The 15,721-nt window shown below is 43.9% G+C and overlaps 1 protein-coding gene across 1 annotated transcript; it reads right to left on the reverse strand.

The window, feature by feature from the left end:
* Nucleotides 1-256: 256 nt before the first annotated feature.
* On the reverse strand, nucleotides 257-13,815 carry LOC147097719 (retinol dehydrogenase 8-like). The gene is made up of 7 exons (XM_085971758.1): nucleotides 13,622-13,815; nucleotides 10,271-10,389; nucleotides 7,349-7,510; nucleotides 5,384-5,563; nucleotides 5,149-5,242; nucleotides 3,460-3,643; nucleotides 257-726 (listed from the first exon to the last, which is right to left on the reverse strand). Exons 2-7 carry the CDS (start codon nucleotides 10,365-10,367, stop codon nucleotides 496-498), a joined length of 948 nt encoding a protein of 315 aa, XP_085827884.1. The 5' UTR covers nucleotides 10,368-10,389; nucleotides 13,622-13,815; the 3' UTR covers nucleotides 257-495.
* Between the last annotated feature and the right edge of the window lie 1,906 nt (nucleotides 13,816-15,721).

Consider the following 15,721-nt stretch of genomic DNA (forward strand, 5'->3'; position numbering starts at 1 on the left):
GAGTGCAAAACGTTCCATATTTCTTAGGGGAGAAGCAGGACATAAAATAGCCAACTTTGTAAAATTAGGAATTAAATATACTGCGACTTACTAGAAGTTGGATATCTGGTGATACCTCTAGAATGAACTGACATAAGAAAACTACCAGGCACTTGGTCTAAGCGTTAAACAAGGCTTTAATCAACTGTTTTTCAACATGGAGGTCTAGTTGTGTCCTTCACTAGTTCCTGTTAAAGAATGTCCTGCGCAAGCTGGGCCCGTGCCCGAGTATTTATACTCTCACTGGACAGCGCCATCCGTAGGCCGCTCAGTATTATTTCATAAATCATTTCCACATGAATGACAAGATTCATGTCATGAACTAAACATTATTAGTCATTTTTATTACCACTATTCCCCTGAAAGAGGAAAACGAAAAACTTTGTGACAAATGTCGACAATGTCTGAATTAGACAGTGCACAGCAAATGCACATAAATTTGAGTTGCGTTGCAAATCAAGAGTCTTTTCCTCCTCCTGGATTGTTTCTGCTTCTCCATCGGAGCAATTTGATAAGGTTAAGACTTGCGTTAAATATTCTGGTGTGCTGGAAGATCATCTTGTAGAAAGTGTCAACGTGCAGGTTCCCAGTTGGGTCGGCGACCTTTAGTGTCGTGAATGGAGTGTATAGATTGTTGGTCTGGTGACGAAAGGGCGGCTTTTCGGAGGTAATCACCTTCACTGCATGCTGTTAACAAAATCAGAAGAAGTGAGTAAGCCAGGATTCGCGCCATTCACAAGCAAAGCCTTGATTGATCTGCCGTCCCCCTCCCCACAGTTAGCCTTACAAACCCACTCTACTTTTCGGCAGGAAGAAAACCTAACCCATGGGAGTCACATCAAAGACCATCAATGGTGCTTCCTAGTTAACATAGAAACTAGGCCATTTGGCCCCTCGAGCCTGCTCTGCCATTTAATGAGATCATGGCTGATCATCCAAATTCAGTACCCTGTCCCTGCCTTCTCCCCATATCCCTTGATCCCTTTAGCCTTAAGAAATATATCTAACTCCTTGAATATATTTAATGAATTGGCCTCAACTGCCTTTTGTGGTAGAGAATTCCACAGGTTCACCACTCTCTGGGTGAAGAAATTTCTCCTCATCTCTGTCCTAAATGGCTTACCCCTTATCTTTAGACTGTGACCCCTGGTTCTGGACTCCCCCGTCATTGGGAACATACTTCTTGCATCTAGTCCTGTTAGAATTTTATAAGCTTCAATGAGATCCCCTCTCATTCTTCTAAACTCCAGCGAGTGTAAGCCCAATAGACCCAATCTCTCCTCATACGTCATTCCTGCCATCCCAGGTATCAGTCTGGTGAATCTTTGCTGCACTCCCTCCATGGCAAGAACATCCTTCCTCAGGTAAGGCGACCAAAACTGCACACAATACTCAAGGTGTGGTCTCACCAAGGCCCTGTACAACTGCAGCAAGACATCCTTGCTCCTGTACTCGAATCCTCTCGCTATGAAGGCCAACACACCATTTGCCTTCTTAACTGCCTGCTGCACCTGCATGCTTACCTTCAGCGACTGGTGCACAAGGACACCCAGGTCTCGTTGCACTGCCCCTTCTCCCAATCTATTGCCATTCAAATAATAATCTGCCTTCCTGTTTTTGCCATCAAAGTGGATAACCTCGCATTTATCCACATTATACTGCATCTGCCATGCATCTGGCCAATCACCCAACCTGTCCAAATCACACTGGAGTTTCTCGGCATCCTCCTCACAGCACACACGCCCACCCAGCTTTGTGTCGTCTGCAAACTTGGAGATATTACATCAACAGGAAACTCTCGATTTACCAGCACCTAAATAACCGGAAATCTCTGTTAACCGGCAAAATTCAGGAGTAGGTTCAGGTAAGTTTTACTTCGTATTAGTGGTCGTTCCTGGATCTGTGGCTGTGTAACTGGGGTTCCTGCACTTGTTGCTAAGCAACAGGGACGCTTGGTCTGTGGCCGGAGTTCCTGCACATGTTGCTAAGCAACAGGGAAGCCTGGATTTGTTGCTGTGTACGGGGCTCTCGTACCTTTTACTATGCCTCTCTAATCCGGACTTTTTGATAAACTGGCACCACGCCGGTCCCGTCTGTGCCGGATAAAAAGAGTTTCCTGTAGTTCCCTCGTCTAGACCATTTGCTGGCTCACGTGGACAGGTGTTTTAACTGGTGTACGAAGGAACTGGCTTTATGGATTGTCCGCAGCAAGACCAGATCAGTAAAAAATAAAGTCTCTGAGCAGAAGTCTGGAAGCAAATATAATGAGAGTATGGGATTCTAACCCAAGTCTCCGAATGTTCAGCTTTCATGTGATAGCTACTATATTGCCTTTGACATTTTTTGTTCCTATTTCTTTTGTCAATTTTCTCCCCTCTTCTCTTGAAGACGTTGATAGGGTTCCATGGGTACCGAGCATGCGCCAGTATTTTGCCCCAGTGGCCATTCTTCAAGTGTGAGTTTCCAGTGAGTGCTGCCAGGCTCTCCATGAGGGTGGTAGGGATCACAGACAAGCCGAATCCTTTCCTCCCCCAATGTCCACACCCGCGCCCTTCCAGCAGGAGTCACAGGATAGCAATCGGGAATAGGGCACCACACCTGTTGAGGCTTTTGGTTTAACCATGGGCTTTGTAACAGACATATCTCTCTGGTGTGTGACTGGCAAATGAACTTCAACATAGATCATTTTTTTTCATTTTGGTAGGCAGAATAAGGGTGAGGCCAGAACTGGGGGCCATATTTATAAGATAGTCACTAATAAATCCAATAAGCAATTCAGGAGAAACTTCTTTACCCAGAGAGTGGTTAGAATGTGGAACTCGCTACCACAGAGAGTGGTTGAGGCAAATAGTGTAGATACATTTAAGGGGAAGCTATGTAGCCACATGAGGGAGAAAAGAATAGAAGGGTATGTTGATGGGGTGGGATGAAGTAGGGTGGGAGGAGGCTCGTGTGGAGCATAAACACCGGCATCGATCCATTGGACCGAATGGCCTGTTTCTGAGTTGTCAATACTGTGTAATACTTTGTAAGATAATTGGCAGAAGGACCAGAGGGGGAGATGATCATTTTTTTACGCAGCGAGTTGTTGCGATCTGGAACGCGCTGCCTGAAAGGGCGGTGGAAGCAAATTCAACAGTAACTTTCAAAAGGGAATTGGATAAATACTTGAAGGGGGAAAAAAATTGCAGGGCTCTGGGGAAAGAGCAGGGGGGTGGGTCTCATTAGCTAGCTTTTCAAAGAGGCGGCACTGCCATGATGGCCTCCTTCGGTATTGTAAGATTCTATAAAATAATGCTAATAAGTCATAAAACTCCATTCTTTACAGTACAATAAAATAATATCAGATAACATTTCTAATATACCCGTTATAAATTTAAAATACGATGGCTTTGAGGGTGCTGGATGCTTCAAGAATACCTCAGCGATTTCTTCTGCTGTTTGCCCCAGAATGCCAAAGACCTTTTTAGAATAAGGAAGGTACAGCTGGCGAAACATTTTTGCAGTTTCTTCATCCGTATTGGAGAGGTCCATTTTAGCAGCTTCCTCGTACAGTTTAGTTTCAAACTCAGTGAAGACTGGTCCCGGTTCAATGAGACTTATGCTATGGGGAGACATGCACACCGAGAACAGTCAATTGATTTAACAAATAATGCAAGAATATGTCAACATAAATAATATTTAAGAACATATAAAATACTCTATCATTGGAATATCCCTAGCACTCACTGTGTGCAATACTTGAAACTTCAACATCTTGTTCTGATTGACTTCTAAGTAACGCACTTGAAGACTATCAACCACCAGTGTACTTAGATAGCTCCAAGATCTACCATTCTAAAATAACCGCAAGTTCACCACCTGAAGAAAATTGGAACCAATAGCAGTACAGTCATTGGCGCTCCCCTGATGGTTCAGTGAGTAAATGTACTGCGTTGTCTTGCTGCAGTTGTACAGGGCCTTGGTGAGACCACACCTTGAGTATTGTGTGCAGTTTTGGTCGCCTTATCTGAGGAAGGATGTTCTTGCCATGGAGGGAGTGCAGCGAAGATTCACCAGGCTGATACCTGGGATGGCAGGAATGACATATGAAGAGAGATTGGGTCGATTGGGCTTATACTTGCTGGAGTTTAGATGAATGAGAGGGGATCTCATTGAAACTTATAAAATTCCAACAGGACTAGACAGACTAGATGCAGGAAGGATGTTCCCGATGGCGGGGGAGTCCAGAACCAGGGGTCGCAGTCTAAAGTTTAAGGGGTAAGCCATTTAGGACTGAGATGAGGAGGAATTTGTGGAGTTCTCTACCACAGAAGGCAGTTGAGGCTAATTCATTAAATATATTCAAGAAGGAGTTAGATATATTTCTTAAGGCTAAAGGGATCAAGGGATATGGGGAGAAGGCAGGGACAGGGTAAATGGCGGAGCAGGCTCGAGGGGCCGAATGGCCGACTCCTGCTCCTATCTTCTATGTTTCTATGTTGTGTGGTGCTGAACTATACAGGCCAGCAAGCTTCTGGTACAATCCCTGGACTATTCATAGTTAATTGATCTTAGTTAAGAGAAGTGGCGTGGGTACTACAATTCGGTTTAGCATTACGTGACATCATTGTGGGTTCTTGGGGCAGATCACATGACAATGAAAAAGCCTGAACCGTGTAAAAAGGAGGATTGATGGATCTTTTGTTTTACTGATTTACTCTACTCGGAGCTCTGGCACGGCAAGAGAGCCCCAGGTGGGCAGAGGAAACACTTCAAGGACACCCTCAAAGCCTCCTTGGAAATAATGCAACATCCCCACCGACACCTGGGAATCCCTGGCCCAAGACCGCACAGAGTGGAGGAGAAACATCCAGGAAGGCGCCGAACACCTTGAGTCTCTTCGCCGGGAGCAAGCGGAAGCCAAGTGCAAGGAGCGCACGTCAACCCATGCACCCCACCCACCCGCCCCTTCAACCACTGTCTGCCCCACCTGTGACAGAGACTGTAGGTCCCACATTGGACTCATCAGTCACCTGAGAACTCATTTTTAATGTGGAAGCAAGTCATCCTCGGTTCCGAGGGACTGCCTATGAAGAAGAAGATTAAAAAATCTTTATGGCTCTTAACTTTATATTGAATTTTAAGGCTTGAATTGCCAAACTTTCGCAGAAACCTTCTACTGCAAATTTTGATGCTGCGTAGACATCGTTGAATAGAAGACCTAAAAAAAAAGAAGAAAAAAACAATATGGCCCAGCCAAATAAAACCAAAGCTTAAGTTCGGTAACAAAATGTTTATCTTCAACACTGGAACTGCAATGAACATCCCTGATCTGCCGGAACTTCTAAAAGCACCAACTTACCATGGATTCCCATAACACTGCTCATGACAACAATGTGCCCATTTTGACGTCTCTTCATATCGGGTAGAATTTCTTTCACCAGCCGAGTCAGACTGAAGAAGTTTGTGTCAAACACAATTTTCATGGTTTCCAAGCTTTGGCACTCTACTGGTCCAATCAGCCCCATTCCAGCATTATTTACTAGAACAAGGAGAAAAATGGAATACAACATACTCTTTTTTTTGTACCAGAAGTGTAAAGGTGGTTTTGCGAGAAGTACAAAAGTGGTGAGCGGGAGAGTAGAACGTTTTTTTTTCTGAGAAACCAATGTGAGGGGGGTCACGTCCCAAAGCTCAGGAAACGCTAAGATTAAATAAAGCAACAAAGACGAGAAATAGTGATCCACACTTGTTTACAACGTATTAAAAATCTTGCTGCGGTTCCTATCAACTTCTTGCATTAGAAATTCCCACATCCACTTTTGTGATGATAAACTCCATGTAAACTTGTCACGCTGTAATTACACCGTCCCGTCAGTGGAGGTGCTACAGTGCCAACACTGATTGGTGGGTGTAATGATTTGAAGGGGCAACATTTGCAGGGCTATGGGGAAAGGGCAAGGGAGTGGGACTAATTGGAGAGCTCTTTCAAAGAGCCGGCGCAGGCATGATGGGCCGAATGGCCTCCTGTGTTGTATCATTCTATGATTCTGTATGAAGAAGCCTCAGGTTTTGAAAAGTTGCTGGCCTCTGTTGCCCCTGCACGACAGCATAGTTGAAATCAGGAAGCTACTGAAGCGAATTGAGAGTTCCAACTTGCATCCTACCAGTCTGAGAATAATAGGTGAAATGGGTTTAGGGTTAGCGTTGTGTTTATGAGTTGGAGTTGGGTTCAGAATTGGGGTTGAGTTTCTTAAAGTTGGGTTTGGCTATGTTTGGCTTTACAATAAAGCTGAGCGCTTCAGGCTTAGGGTTCGAGTTAGGATTGGACTTAGGGTCACAGCCAATTTACTTCGAGGGTGACTTGATTTCATTAAAGTAAGTATTTATTTCAATGAGGAAACTCTCTTCCAGATGAGTTCACCATGGGCATAGGTGATGATCTGTAGTAGAGGGCTGGTATATTTAGGGATGCGTTAATGGGAGGATTTTTAGATTTCTGAGTCGTTTCGGAAAAATAAATGCACTGTGGCAATTAAACAAACTTGTTTTATTTCTATATGAAAAATCAATAAATTGCTCTTTGGCCTGACTTGTGTATTACCAAGGATTTACAAAACCTTTAATGCCATATTTTGTCCGTTTATGAAAGGTTTTCGGATGTGACGTTAAACCGAGGCCCCGTCTGCCCCCTCAGGTGGACGTAAAAGATCCCGTGGCACTATTCCGAAGACGAGCAGGGGGAGTTCTCCCCGGTGTCCTGGGGCCAATATTTATCCCTCAATCAAGGAAGGATGTTCCCGATGGCGGGGGAGTCCAGAACCAGGGGTCACAGTCTAAGGATAAGGGGTAAGCCATTCAGGACAGAGATGAGGAGGAATTTCTTCACCCAGAGAGTGGTGAACCTGTGGAATTCTCTACCACACAAGGCAGTGGAGGCCAATTCATTAAATATATTCAAGAAGGAGTTAGATATATTTCTTAAGGCTAAAGGGATCAAGGGATATGGGGAGAAAGCAGGGACAGGGTACTGAATTTGGATGATCAGCCATGATCTCATTGAATGGCGGAGCAGGCTCGAGGGGCCGAATGGCCTACTCCTGCTCCTATGTTTCTATGTTTCTATCAACACCATTAAAACACAGATGATCTGGTCATGATCACATTGCTGTTTGTGGGAGCTTGCTGTGCGCAATTTGGCTGCCGCGTTTCCTACATTACAACGGTGACTACACTTCAAAAAAGAACTTAATTGGCTGTAAAGTGCTTTGGGACATCATGAAAAGCGCTCTTGAAATGAAAGTCTTTCTTTTTTTATAAATCTTACCCAGTATATCCACCTTTCGCTCTGGGATACTGTTCACACACTTGCATATGGAATCTTCGCTGCAAACATCCAGTTCTTTAATTTCCAGTGTGTCATTCAGTGTGTCGCCCGCTGCATCTTCCAGTCTTTTCCTCTTGTCTAAATTTCGCATTGTCGCGACAACTGCAAAAAGGCAAAGTTAGACAGCAGCAGATGATTTATGGTAATTTTTATGGTATATGATAGGGGGCTCCGTGCCACTGTTGCTGAATACAGGAAACATTTCACAAATATAAACTTCAATAATATACAATTTATATTGGTTTTCATTCTTTAACTTGTGAGGTGGGCTGAACCTTGGTCCTGTGAACATTGCGATGATTATAAACTGATCCGTCAACACTGTTTATTACTGTACCATTTGTCCCCAATACTATTAAATAATAAAATGTATGTTATACAGTACATAAAGGAAATTCAAGCCATATCTGCCAAGATAGGTTTAGATGAAGTCCCTTCGGCCCATTCGACCTCCTTCCCGACTATCAACCCCAACCCATGTTGCCATTCTAGCTCGATAGCAAAATACTGCAGATGCTGGAAATCCGAAATAACAACAGAAAATGCTGGAAAAACTCAGCAGGCCAGGCAACATCTTGTTGCAACGCCTGTTCTTCCTCAGGAGACTGAAGAAATTTGGAATGGCCCCCCAGATTCTCACCAACTTCTACCGGTGCACCATCGAGAGTATCCTGTCCGGCTGCATCACTACCTGGTATGGCAACTGCACTGCCATAGACTGCAAGGCTCTACAGATGGTGGTGAAAGTTGCACAACATACTCTAGGAATTAAACTACCTGCTGTCCAGGATATCTACCTCGAGAGGTGTCGGGGGAAGGCCCTGAGAATCATTAAAGACTTGATAAAGGGTTTTGACCCGAAACGTTGACTCTAATTTCTCTCCACGGATGTTGCCTGGCCTGCTGAGTTTTTCCAGCATTTTCTGTTGTTATTTTGCCATTCTAGCTGTTTCTTAAATAAGTCGAGTGTCCTGGCCGCAATCACCTTTCCTGGCAAAACAATCCAGGTGCTGATCACTCTGTGCAGTCAAAACAGCTTTGAAAACTTTGTTTAGGGAAGATAGAAAGATCATGCGTTTCTATAGCACCTTTCATGACTTTAGGAGGTCCTAAAGGGCTTCACAGCCAATGAAGTACTTTTGAAGTATAGTCACTGTTGTAATGTAGGAAATTCGTACATAGTAAACTCCCACAAACAGCAATGAGACAATGGCCTATAATCTGTTTCAGTGATGTTGATTAAGAGATAAATATTGGCCAGGACAGCTGCTCTTCATCGAAATAGTGCAATGGGAACTTTTACGCCCATCTGAGAGAGCAGACAGGGCCTTGGTTTAACGTCTCATCCGAAAGACGGCACCTCCAACAGTGCAGCACTCCCTCAGTACTGCACTGGAGTGTCGGGAGCGGGACTTTGAACCCACAACCTTCTGACCCAGAAGCGAGCGTGCTACCCACTGAGCCACGGTTCCAAGACATTCTATTTTGTGATGTTGCATGAAAGAGGAAACCAATACCTCTTGTCTCTGTGCGGCACACAGAGGACTAGCCGGTAACTTGCTCCCAGCATTCTGCGACAAAGGACTCCCATGAGCTATGTGGAAAATGTCCTGTGGCAACTCCTTCATTCTATTTACTACCTCGCCCTATAGAGAAGATGTTGGGCTCTGCAATCTACTCCCGCACAACACAGTTGAAATCAGGAACTCACTAAAGAAAACCACTAAAGAAAACTAAAGGCAGCAGGACAGGGAGATAAGGTGGTTAAGAAGGCATATGGGATACTTGCCTTCATTAGCCGAGGCATAGAATATAAGAGCAGGGAGGTTATGATGGAGCTGTACAAAATGCTAGTTAGGCCACAGCTGGAATACTGTGTGCAGTTCTGGTTGCCACACTATAGGAAGGATGTGATTGCATTGGAGAGGGTGCAGAGGAGATTCACCAGGATGTTACCTGGGCTGGAACACTTCAGCTATGAAGAGAGACTGGACAGGCTGGGGTTGTTTTCCTTAGAGCAGAAAAGGCTGAGGGGGGACCTGATTGAGGTGTACAAAATGATGAGGGGCATAGATAGGGTAGATAGAAAGGAACTTTTCCCCTTAGTAGAGGGGTCAATAACCAGGGGGCATAGTTTCAAAGTAAGGGGCAGGAGGTTTAGAGGGGATTTGAGGAAAAACCTTTTCACCCAGAGGGTGGTTGGAATCTGGAACTCACTGCCTGAAAGGGTGGTAGAGGCAGGAACCCTCAACATTCAAGAAGCATTTGGATGAGCACTTGAAACGCCATAGCATACAAGGCTATGGACCAAGTGCTGGAAAATGGGATTAGAATAGACAGGGCTTGATGGCTGGCGTGGACAGGATGGGCCGAAGGGCCTCTTTCAGTGCTGTTTAACTCTATGACTCTATGAGTTCAGACTTTCTTCCCACCACTCTTGAGAAAAATGTGTAAAACCTATTGCTTCATTATTAAATTGCGCATCTTCAGCAGGATGTCGGTGGGTAAATCTAATGGATTTAGTTATGGTTTCATTCACCTTGCTATGTCTCTCCTCATCTTCAATAATCACTTAAAAACTTATCTCTTTGATCATGCTTGCGGCCAACTCTTAACCCCAACTTGGTTCTGTCACCCACGTGTCAAGTATCTTTGAATGCTTCACTATATAAAGGCGCTACAGTATATAAGTGTCAGTTGTTGTGAAGAAGTTAAGAATAGCTTGTGTCTAGCATAACTCTAAAAGGGAAGTCCTTTCATCATGACCTTTGCACAACATAACCAGTAGCCCTAGCTGACTGTTAAAGATCTTGCATCAAATCTCAACACTTATATAGAATGCAACTTAAACTTCTGTCTTACCTTGAAATCGTTTCAACTCATCTTTTGCTAGTTTGACTGCGAGGGCCAAGCCAATGCCAGAGGAGCAACCTGTGACCAGAACAGTTCTTGCAGACATTGCTGTTTTCTATTGTGAGTTACTGAAAACATAGAAAAAGACTTTAGTGTTTGTAAGATGCTGCTTTTCCCTTCTGAAGTAGTCAACCTAAACACAGGTCAACAGTTCCCTCAAGTTTTACCAAGTTTCAGTGAGTAAAAAGAAAGAAAGACTTGCATTTACATACCTCAGGACATCCCAAAGCTCTTTACAGCCAATGAGGTACTTTTGAAGTGGAGTCACTGTTGTAATGTGGGAAACGCGGCAGCCAATTTGCGCACAGCAAGCTCCCACAAACAGTAGTGTGATAATGACCAGATAATCTGTTTTAGTGATGTTGATTGAGGGATAAATATTGGCCCCAGGACACCGGGGAGAACTCCCCCTGCTCTTCTTCAAAATAGTGCCACGGGATCTTTTACATCCACCTGAGAGGAGCAGACGGGGCCTCGGTTTAACGCCTCATCTAAAAGACGGCACTTCCGACAGTGCAGCACTCCCTCAGCACTGCACTGGGAGCGTCAGCCTAGATTTTTGTGCTCAAGTCTCTGGAGTGGGGGACTAGTGAACCCACAGCCTTCGGACTCAGAGGCGAGGGTGCTGCCCAACTGAGCCATGGTTGACACGGTTAAAAGAGTAGCTACAGTAGTTGGATGAGGCATTGTAGGGTGCCTGATGATCATGGAACCTTACCACGGTGAGTCAACCTTCAGGAGGGGAGAACATTGGTGTGAAAAAAAACTTTTACAAAAATCCCTGTGACTGTAGATAAATGTGTATTTAAGTCAACCATGGAATCCCAGTGTACCTTATCAATTGCCGTTCATTCCCAAAAAGACCAATACTTGATTCAGGGCGATTCAACAGTTTCTTTGCCCTAATTTAAAGATATCTTTCTTTCTTCTTTAAATCCTCTTATGCCACACACCATTACGCGACTGAGAGGACTGGCAGGAGCCCTACTTCCAGAGGGTGCCAATGCAACTCTGCACATATACCAGAAACGCTGTTTACGGAGGTCACGGTCCATCATCAAAGACCCTACCCACCCCAGCCACAGTCTGTTCGCCCTCCTGCCATCTGGGAGACGCTACAGATGCATTCGCACCCGTACGACCAGATTTAGGAACAGCTTTTTTCCCAGGGCTGTCATCCTACTGAACTCCACAAATAAACTCTAAAGCCTGCACATCTGCCAATGCACTTTATTATGGTTATGTTTATGTTAATGTATTTCAAGCCAAATGTACGTTGAATGTTTAAATGTCTTAATCTAAATGTACACTCTCGGGAGCCGCAAGCCTACATTTCGTTGTACTGCACTTGTGCACTAACAATGACAATAAAAAGTTGATTTGATTTGATTTGGAGGTGGCACTCTGATTCGCTCTCCTTCATATGGACAACTTTTTAAATTCATAGAATCATAATGCACTGAAGGAGGCCATTCGGCCCATCGTGCCTGTGCCGGCTCTCTGAAAAAGCTGTCCAATTAGTCCCACTCCCCCTGCTCTTTCCCCATTGCCCTGAAAATGTTTCCTTTTTAAGTATTTATCCAATTCCTTTTTGAAAGGTACTATTGAATCAGCTTCCACCGCCCTTTCAGGCAGTGCATTCCAGATCATAACAACTCGCTGCGTAAAAAGATTTCTCCTCATCCCCCCCCTTGCATTTTTACCAATTATTTTTAATCTGTGTCCTTTGGTTACCGACCCATCTGCCAGTGGAAACAGCTTCTCCCTGTCTACTCTATCAAAACCCCCTCATAATTTTGAGCACCTCCATTAAATCTCCCCATAACCTCCTCTGCTCTAAGGAGAACAAGCCCGTCTTCTCCAGTCTCTCTACGTAACTGATGTCCCTCATATCTCGCTGCCATTGACCTGAAAATAAGAACATAAGAAATAGGAGCAGGAGTAGGCCATTAGGCCCTTCGAGCCTGCTCCGCCATTCAATGAGATCATGGCTGATCTTCTGCCTCAACTCCATTCACCGGCCCTATCGCCATATCCCTTGATGCCCTTACTAGTCAGAAATCTATCGACTTCTGTTTTGAATATACTCAATGACTGAGCCTCCACAGCCCTCGGGGGTAGAGAATTCCAAAGATTCACCACCCTCTGTGTGAAGAAATTTCTTCTCATCTCAGCCCTGAATGGCCTACCCTTTATCTTGAGGCTGTGGCCCCTGGTTCTAGACTCCCCAGCTAAGGGAAGCATTCTCCCAGCATCCATCCTATCAAGCCCTGTAATAATTTTGTATGCTTCAATGAGATCCCCTCTCATTCTTCTGAATTCAAGAGAATACAGGCCTAGTTTACTCAATCTCTTCTCATACGACAGTCCCGCCATCCCAGGAATCAATCTCGTGAACCTTTGTTGCACTCCCTCTATGGCAAGTATATCCTTCCTTAGGTAAGGAGACCAAAATTGTACACCGTACTTCAGGTGTGGTCTCACCAACGCCCTGTATAATTGGAGTAAGACTTCTAACGCTCAATAGCAGAGCAGTGTGAAACACCAATGTCTTGTCCCCCCCCCCACCCCCGCAATGCCCCCACATAAAACTTAGAGAAAAGTTAGAAAGGGAACAGTATTTGGCAACTTAGTTATTTGACAGTAGCTCATTGTGTTGTGCATCTTACAAGTCAAACTTGTGAAACCGGTCTCCGTATATTTCCACTTGTTTTTTGTAGAGCACGTTGGGCAATTGGTGGACGTAGGAAGTCTGGAAACATGACAATTCCTCGATGCCAATTGACAGCTCACTTTCACATTACAAAACAGCAACAGGCTGACCCAGTTTTTTATTTGCATTCTGTTCAACAGTTGAAAATGCACTAAATTTAGTCTTACTGTGGAATTTACCCCTTGACTTCAAAATAACTGCCTACGGTTGTGAGAACACGTAAATCGAGATTATATTAAGGTAAAAGCAGAATTTAGTAATCAACAAGCGCCCGTAAAATTTCTAATAATTAGCTTTAATTTAAACAAGGGTGAGTAAACATTTTTAATTGCAATTAAAAAATGCTGCTCCCTTAGAGTTCATTGTTTTCACCAAACAAAAGCAGGCATTTTTTTTCTATTAGTTTCTTGTTTTTTCTTTGTATTACATACATCATTGTAATTTTTTTTGAATGCATTTGATTTTTAGTACATTTGTAGAAGTTATTAGATAACGGAGAAAACATAAAATTCTCAGGAGGAGGAGTAAAGGAATTTAAAGACTGCAAATTTACGTTCGACGGTGCAGAATGATATTTAGTACAGTACCTTTTACCAGATCGCTGCATGTACATCAACCACACAAAACAAAACTCGGGTCAGAGCAGATCTTCTTAGTGTAATCCCTGGCAACGACTCTCTACATAGCCATGCACGGCTCTGCACACTGGGAGTTGTAGTTCATTTTTTTTGCACCATTGGTTTTTTTGGGAACAGAACATCACTCAAGCAGGATTATAATTGAGATGTTATTTGCAAAAGTATAATTCTTAACCAAAACCGATCAAATGGACTTTGATTATCTTGAATTTAATAGGCAAAGAAAACAAAACTCCCACAGTTCATTCTTTGAATATTGTCATCTGGAAGCTTGGCAAGGCTAGTGTATTTTTCTGCTTCATTGTGCGAAATACATTGGGCGTGAAATTGGCGGGCATGTAAAACCGGCGACATCGCATTGGCCAGCTGATATAAGTTCCGCCCGATATTCAATTCCACTGGCTTCAACAGAACTGAATATCGAGCGGGTCGTATAACGGGGGGGGGGGGGGGGGGCAAATGCGATTCCGCCTGTTTTAACTCCCTGCTTATGCCAATTTAACACCCATTAAAATGACACATCCGACATAGCTATTGTTATAAATCTCATCCTTCATCAAGAAACTACTCGTGAAATAACGCTGGACGGCCAGCTGGTGGCGCCGTCCATGGAGTATAAATACTCGGGCGTCGGCCTCAGCTTGCCCAGGGACATTTTGTAAGACAAGGAACTAGTGAAGTACAACTAGACCTCCATGTTCTGAAACAAGTTGATTAAAGCCTTGCTTTATACTCAAACCAAGTGCGTAGTGAGTTTTATTACGTCAGCTATCTCCTGCAATATCTTATCCTAAATATGTGGGGCACTTCCACAGGTCGAGGATGTTTAGGATCCATGGGCAGGCTTTACTCCAACTGCTCTTCCGAGGCCTTATCAGGAATGGTAGCATAGTGGTTACGTTACTGGGCTAGTAATCCAGAGGCCTGGACTAATGATCCAGAGAGACACGGCTGCTGGGGAATTTAAACTCAATTAATTTAATTTTAAAAAGCTAGTACAGGAAACTTTCGATTAACCGGCCCTTAAATAACTGGAACGCTCTATCCACTGGCAAAATTCAGGAGTTGGTTCAGGTAACTTTTTTTACTTTTAGTTACTTTTTTTACTCCATTTGTTGCTGTGCAAGGGTGTAGCAACAGGGTTTGTTGCTTTATACGGAGCTCTGAGCTCCGTATCTTTTACTATAGCGTTCGGTTATCCGGAATTGTTGATGAACCGGCACCACGTCGGTCCCGTCCGTGCCGGATACCAGAAAGTTTCCTGTATCAGTAATGGTGACCGGAATGTTGTAAAAACCCAACTGGTTCACTAATGTCCTTTAGGGAAGGAATCTGCTGTCCTTGCCTTGGGTGGCCCATATGTAACTCCAGACCCACAGCAATGTGGTTGACTCTTAACTGCCCCGCTGAAATGACCACTAGCAAGCCACTCAGTTGTACCATACCGCTACAATAAAAGTATCACCGCACGGACTGCAGCGGTTCAAGAAGGCGGCTCACCACCACCTTCTCAAGGGCAATTAGGGATGGGCAATAAATGCTGGGCCTTGCCAGCGACGCCCACATCCTATGAATGAATTTTTTTTTTTTTAATTGTGTGTTCCTAGGTGACCTTGGAGAGAAATCATGCAATATCCAACAATACTGGTGGGCACTGCAGAAAATTGGCTATTATCAATCCAGAAAATTAGGTCATAATAGAACTATATATATTTTATATTAATTGGCTGCTGTGTTACTGAACAGTAACTACTCTCCATTGGCTGTGAAGTGCTTTAGGAAGTCCGGAGATTGTGAAAGATACTACATAAATGCAAATTCTTTCTCTCTTCGCTAGATATATTTGGGAATTTTTTTGGAGTTGATTTAACTTTTTAAATGCAAGTTATTATTAACCCTTTGAGCACCGTGGTCAAGTTTAATTGTGGTGGCATTGGTCAGGCTGTGGGGGCTTTGTTGGCAGTAACCATTAACAAGCATGACAACCGTCAAACACCTGGGCTTGTCACGCTTGGAAAAGCCGCAGTATATTAAAAAAAAGAGTGAAAC

The sequence above is a fragment of the Somniosus microcephalus genome, chromosome 31 (assembly GCF_052327205.1).
Source record: "Somniosus microcephalus isolate GS21.2 chromosome 31, FLI_Smic_1.0, whole genome shotgun sequence".
Lineage (NCBI taxonomy): Eukaryota > Metazoa > Chordata > Chondrichthyes > Squaliformes > Somniosidae > Somniosus > Somniosus microcephalus.